The sequence below is a fragment of the Otolemur garnettii genome, unplaced genomic scaffold (assembly GCF_000181295.1).
Source record: "Otolemur garnettii isolate 467f Iridium unplaced genomic scaffold, OtoGar3 scaffold00128, whole genome shotgun sequence".
NCBI lineage: Eukaryota > Metazoa > Chordata > Mammalia > Primates > Galagidae > Otolemur > Otolemur garnettii.
This window is the reverse complement of record NW_003852523.1, coordinates 5,906,042-5,912,890: the sequence shown is the minus strand read 5'-3', so window position 1 is coordinate 5,912,890 and position 6,849 is coordinate 5,906,042. Positions and strand designations below refer to the sequence as shown.

The window sequence follows — 6,849 nt, the reverse complement described above, 5'->3', positions numbered from 1 at the left end:
TCTACTAACATAGAAGCCTCTTTGTAATATTAATAAAAGGTTACAAGGCAATGCATATGTGATCCCATGCTTATAAAGACAATGTATATGCACTGAAATAGGACATACACCATCCACTCATTAAAAAATATTTATTGAGCATGATGTACTATGTGCCACACATAATTTACCTGGAAGACATCCACACGACGGCACTACGCCATGCAGAGTTCCACCACATGCATCGCCACCTCAGCTCTCCTGCACATCACCTGCACAGCACGGTGCAGTCCTGCATCCTGCATGTTGACTGGATCAGATGATGGCAGTAAGGACACCACTAACACATGACGCATGAGGAGTCACTGTCACAGGGTACATAAGGCTGACATGCGTGCGTCCTAGGAGTGCAGAACTAGACCTAGCATAGGAACACTGAGCCACGACCTAACCACGGGCAGCACCTGGGACACACAGCTACTTCTAGAGGGCAGACACTGGGCAGCGAGGGTGGCCACAGCAGTGTGTTTGTGAAGGGCCCTGGCATCACCTGCCAGGCTAGGGAGGGGTTGATGTGGAGTGAACATTCATGGACTTTCACAGGAGTGTGTGTTAGCAGCCAGGTGCATCTTGATTCACTTGTGTTCACCCTCAAGATACGCACACTGCTTTCCAGTAAACACCAACTGTCATCTCCAGATTGGAAAGACTTTTTCTCCAACCTGAAAAAGATAAACAAATCAATCAAATAATAAAATTTCTATTTCATTAACATACAATGAACATATAGTATTTCCTTTTTTTTTTAGGGTCAAAACTTGATAGATTTTATTACATCACAGTTAAGCATTTCTTTTTTTATATTTTTTATAATTATTTTTTATTAAATGATAACTTTGTACATTGATGCATTTATGGGGTTCAGGGTAAATATAGTATTTCCTAATATCAGACAAAAGAATGCCATTCAAGTGCAGAAATTTTTAAATGACAAACACTAAGTTTTTAACTTAAAACTGTTGCAAAGCAAAGCAAAAAAAAAGTATTAGAAAATAAAGGGAAATCATGTGATTATTTTTCTTTTCTCTCTCTCATTAGCCCTGAGTCCAAAGAAGAGAATTCCATTTCTCAGTGGTCTCTGAGATTTGAGGATTAAATAAAATGATGCAGATGGGGCACGGGCCATGGGGCCAGCATAACCATTTGCCACTGTTATCCCCACACCTGTCTCCTAGCATCCACAAGACATAATTTTCAACTGAATATCTTACTTTTTGAGATGTGGGGTCTTGTCTGGAAGTGACAACCCAGCTCAGAGCGACTGACATGTGCCTTCTCCACACAGGGTTTCTTTGCAGCACAACCGAGCCTGTGACCACATCGCCTATGTGGACAGGGACAGGGTCATCCATCATAAACAATGTCTGCTTCCAGTGTGTGGGGCTGCAAGACAAAGGGTGCACATCAGCTGGAAGCAGCTAGCTTGGTCTCTAAGTGGCCCTTGGGCACTGATCCCTGGCCACGCTGCATTGTGTCCATGGCCTACAGACAGCTTGCAGTCCTCCCAGGTAGCCAGGGAACACAGAGCTTGACCTTCCAGTCTAATTTATGGGATAGAAACCCCTCAGCCTTGTGATCTAAACAGGATTTATGAGACACACTGGGATCGAAGTTACACAGTGACGCAGACACTGTCAACCCTTTATACAACAGTGGCAGTCTTCTTCAGGAGACTGCCACATTCCAGGGGGTGGTGTGGATGGCTCACCCAGGTGGCCTGCAGGACACAGGGGGCTTAAGGGCACACACAGGGTCCCTGAGTAGTGCCTGGCTCCCCACACCCCACACCAGGGCAGCTATCCACGCTCTTGCCCTCCCTGGGCATAGCAGCACCCAGGCAAAGCCACTGCTCTGTCCAAGCTCCTGATGCCAGTGGTCTGTCACTGCTATTCAAGCGAGATACACACAGCAGGATCAGTTCCCCAACAAGTCATTTCTTAGAGAGTTACATTCCCTGTGAGCAAGACAACCTTAACGTGTAGGGAAACAGTCAGGCTTGGGTAATCCCAGGCTGCACTGGAAGCATCTCTAAGAGCTTGGGGCTCTCCCTGCTGCCCTGGGGTCTGGCCAGACCTCCTGTCTCTCTGCTCTCTCTCTCTCCCTCACTCAGTACCCCCCACTATACCTGTATCCTGGGCCCTTAGACACTGGGCACCTCAGGGCAGGATGAGACCTGGCTGGAGCCTCCCTGGACACCAGGACTGTAGTTTAACACTAGTGTCTGGGCTCTTGGTCCCCTTCATCTTACAGGGCAGGTGCTGAAAGGGGTAGCTGAGCATGCCCCGACCCCTAGGGCCAGCTGCAGGGGGACCCCAGGGTGGCAGAGAGCACTGGGCAAGAAAAATCCCCAGCAGCTGCCTGTTCTGGGTACAGCCTCACCCCCCGCCCTTCATGTGCAGGGGCCCATCACCCACCCTCCTCCCACCTCAACCCCACACTACCCCTAGCACTCACGGGTGGAAGGGCCCAGTGCTGAGCACCTGCTGTGGCTGCCCCTCTTGCAGGCTCTGGAAGTGCACACTGAACCAGGCTGTGAATCCATGCAGGGTGCCAGCCCTCCGGATGTTGAAGCACAGGTCACCTCTCATGGTCTAGGGTCAAAGGGTCAAAAATATGGACAGAGGCATGGGTCCGGGCAGGTCACTGGCCTCTTCAGCACCCTGATTCCCTGGCTTGAAAGCCTCAGAACACAAAACATTCGTGGGATGTCCCTGCTAAGTTCTGTAGCCCAAGATGTAGATGTTACAGATCAAAAAGGTTCCCAGCAGTTTGGGTTTTATCTGACCTACATTTTGCCCCATCCCAGTGGGCACTTTCCTTGGCTTGCTCTGTGCTATAGCTTGCCTTCTACATAGCTGGGAAAGTCTGAGGCCTGAACACCTGGCTCCCTGTGGTGTCCCCCTAATCCCTACCACTTAATCCCCACCAGCATGGCAGGTCCTGAGCACCTGCTGGACATGTCCATAAACCCTACCCAGGACCTGATAGAATCAAGTACCTGCCCAAATAAACTTGCCCTGCCCAGGCAGGGTCAGGTTCAAGGTGCGCCCAGGAAGGGTCACCCTCATGTCCCTCCCAGGAAATAGGAATGCCACCAATCCTGGCGGCCCTAACCCTTTAAATCCCTGTCCACCAAAGATAAGGTGACCAGATTTTAAGATTGGTAAAGCGGGACACCAAGGGGGGGTGGGGTGGGGCCTGACAACAATGCAAACTTTGATAAGCAATTCTCCATAATTAGTTCTCAACAATTATTTGTTATTATTAAAGTTTAACATTATAAAATTAACAAAAATAATATAAAACACATATCCTGGCAAAATAACCATATGGCAGCCAAAAACCGTATATTCCCTTCCTGTACTCCCCTGTTTCCTAGCTTGTCCTGCATTCTTTCCAAAAATTGGGGCTTTTTTAAAATGCCGCAGGATGCAGGACAAATTGTTAAAAATCAGGACTGTCCCACCAAAAGCGGAATGTCTGGTCACCTTACTCTAGGGGGGGGGGGATACTTGTTTGTTCCAGACAGTTTGGCTCCTTCTGAGCTAATTGTCCTTGCTAGAAGCAAGGGAGGGAGCCAGTCTCCTTCTGATACCTTGCCCAGGAGGGGAGTAGGGAGTTTACATTAGCCTTTTCATTTCCAAATGAAGTTACGTTAACCTCTTTATTCCCAAATGGAGTTACATTAACCTTTTCAGCAGCCGAAAACCGTCTATTCCCTTCCCATTCTCCCGCTGTTCCCTGGCTTGTCATGCATTCTTTCCAAAAATCAGGACTTTTTAAAAATGTCATGGGATGTGGAACAAATTGTTAGAGATCAGGAATGTCCGGCCAAAAGTGGGACATCTGGTCACCTTAGCCAAAGCCCATGTGTGGATTTCTCCCTAGTCAGGAATCTCACCCCACGGGCACTCTAGATGGAATAAAATCACTTTAATCACATGAATTAGATCTCCGTTTTCCTTTCATCTCGCATCTTGGAATGATTTTATCCTTAGATCTGGAAACTTAAATATGGTGTCTGTGAATCACTGGGGAAAAGTCCCTTTGTGGGGCTGAAAATACACCCCACCGAACCTGACCAAACTGACCCTTATTCCCATTAGACAAAGAGAACTGGTGCACTCTCTGACTTTACCTCCCATTCATCCAGTTCATACTAAGGTGAGCCCTTATCTAAAAACTTTTTCTTCACTTCTTTCCTCTTCCTGTTCCTAGTCTACCTCCTCCTCTCCCCACCTCTTTTCGCACTTTTAATGTATCTTTTATATAATCTCTGGACTCCTTTTACACACACTCAGAGGCTGAATTTCCCTCTCCCTCAGTCTTGCTCCTTGGTGCCCTATTGTGGGCCCAGGTCCCTCTGCCTGGTTGAGGTCATGTACAGAGGTAGTGCCCGCTTTTGACTGAAGTCATAAGTGAAGAGTCTGGGTAATATCCCGACACCAGCCTCGCCAACCCTACTATGGGTCTGGATTGTTTTTGGTAGTTCAGTTCAGTGAACTGGGTTCACTCATCTAGAATCTTACCAGAGGTCTAGATTCGGCTGACAACCATAGCAGAGGAAGCCCTCTCTGGTTGCAGTCTTGGTCCTTTTATTGGTCCTTTTGTTCCCTCTTTCCCTTTGAAGGTCCACCCTATTTTCTGCTCATACTCTTCGCGTTAGCTTTAATCTCATGTACTTTCTTCCTCCAGTTTTTAACCACTCATAGTCATGGATTCCCCCTTCACCTCTAAGGTGTCTTCTAACTCACCTGAAACCTCTACATCTCTACCCTGACCTCAAACCTAAATGTCTCATTTTTCTATGTAACACTGCTTAGCCTATGTACAAACTTGACAATGGTTCACATTGGCCTAAACATGGCACCTTCAAGGGTGGTGCCAGTGGCTCAGTGAGTAGTGCACCGGCCCCTCATACCGAGCTTGGCAGGTCAAACCCAGCCCCGGCCAAACTGCAACAAAAAATAGCTGGGCATTGTGGCCTCAGCTACTTGGGAGGCTGAGGCAAGAGAATCGCCTAAGTCTAAGAGCTGGAGGCTGCTGTGAGCTGTGATGCTACAGCACTCTACCGAGGGCAACAAAGTGAGACTCTGTCTCTTAAAAAAAAAAAATGGCACCTTCGATATCTCAATTCTCATTGATCTTAAAAATTACTGTCCCAAATTAGCCAAATGGTTGGAGATTCCTTACATTCAAGCATTCCTCACACTCCGAAATATTCCTTCCCTGTCTTCATCCTGTGAACCCTCTCAAATTCTCCTTGCACAAATACCTCCAAATTTTGCAGACCCATCTGACTCTCCATTTTCTTCTTTCAATTGGGCAGAAACCCCCACCCTCGACTTCCCCCCTACCAGCAAACGTCCACCCCTCCTCCCCCTTCTCTAACTTCCACCCCTCCTCCTCCCTTCTCCAATTCCCCACCCACAAGGTAAGGAAGAAAGAAAATGGCTTTCCAACCCCCTTTCTCTGACTTCCACCCCTCCCCCACTTCTCCAATTTCCCAATGCACTGTAAGAGAAAAAAAAATGGTGCATCTGGGACAGAAAAAAAATGTGCCAGACCCAGCTTCCCTGCCACATACTAGGTCTGGCCACACCTTTAGACTGCCCACTTCCAAAATACCTCAACCCTTATACCCTCTCTGAGAGGTTGTGGGAACGGAAGGCATTGTCAGCGTTCATGTCCCATTTTCTCTCTCAGACTCTCCCACATAAATCAAAGATTAGGCTCATTCTCTACGGATCCCACAAAATACGCTCAAGAATTTAGATATCTAATTCAATCATATGATTTATATGTTATTCTCCCCTCCACTCTAACTTTGGAGGAAAGAGAGCAAGTCTGGACTCAAGCCCAAATTTATGCTGAAGACCTACACAGAATAGACCACAATCTGCCAGAAGGCACTAGGACTGTTCCCTGGGAGGACCCCAATTGTAATTACCAAACTGATGATGCTGGCATTGCCTCCATAATGACATGGTCCAGTGTCTCTTAAAGGGACTAAAGAAAGCAGCCCATAGGCTGTCCATTATAAGTTAAAAGAAATTACCTAAAAAACGGGATGAAAATCCTGCCTAGCTCGTTTTAACAAAACTCTCTGGCAAGTATCCAATGTGCACAGCCCTATTTTGAAACTAATTTATAGCTATCATAGGAATGTTATAACCTAATTATAGCCTTAGAATATGGGGAGGAGGAGGGAGAGGGGAGGGGGATGGATGGGTGGAGGGAGGGTGATTGGAGGGGTCATCTCTATGGTTTATCCTACAAGGGTACAAGTCAATCTTTCTAAAAGCAGAGTATGAATGTCTTAACTCAATAACTAAGAAAATGACATGAAGGCTACGTTAACCAGTTTGATGAGAGTATTTCAAAATGTATATGAAAACACCACACTGTACCCTGTGATTGCATTAATGTATACAGCTATGGTACAATAAAAAAATCTTTAAAAAAAATAAACAAAGCTCTCTGGCGATACAGGAAAGCTGTGAGGGCAGACTCATTGTTAACATGCATTTTATCTCTCAGTCTGCACCTGACATACAGAAAAAAACTCAAAAAATCCCCCTAAGGTCCTTAAGCCTCTCAGTGAGATCTTATAAACCAGGCTTTTAAAGTTTTGGTTTTGTTTTTTTTTTTAATAGGGACAAAGTCTCACTTTATGGCTCTCGGTAGAGTGCTATGGTGTCATTGCTCACAGCAACTTCCAACTCCTGGGTTTAGGTGATTCTCTTCTCTCAGCCTCCGGAGTAGCTGGGACTATAGGCACCTACCACAACACCTGGCTATTTTTTTTTT

General features: G+C 46.5%; 1 protein-coding gene across 1 annotated transcript in view; it reads right to left on the bottom strand.

Moving 5' to 3' along the window:
• PRMT2 (protein arginine methyltransferase 2) overlaps nucleotides 1-6,849 on the bottom strand; it is a 42,075-nt gene continuing 35,226 nt past the window's right edge. Inside the window, exons 9-11 of the mRNA XM_012810306.2 lie at nucleotides 2,494-2,630; nucleotides 1,251-1,422; nucleotides 1-701 (exon numbers count right to left, since the gene is read on the bottom strand). Coding sequence (XP_012665760.1) covers nucleotides 669-701; nucleotides 1,251-1,422; nucleotides 2,494-2,630 — 342 coding nt within the window. The 3' untranslated portion in view covers nucleotides 1-668. The remainder of the gene's footprint in view (nucleotides 702-1,250; nucleotides 1,423-2,493; nucleotides 2,631-6,849) is intronic.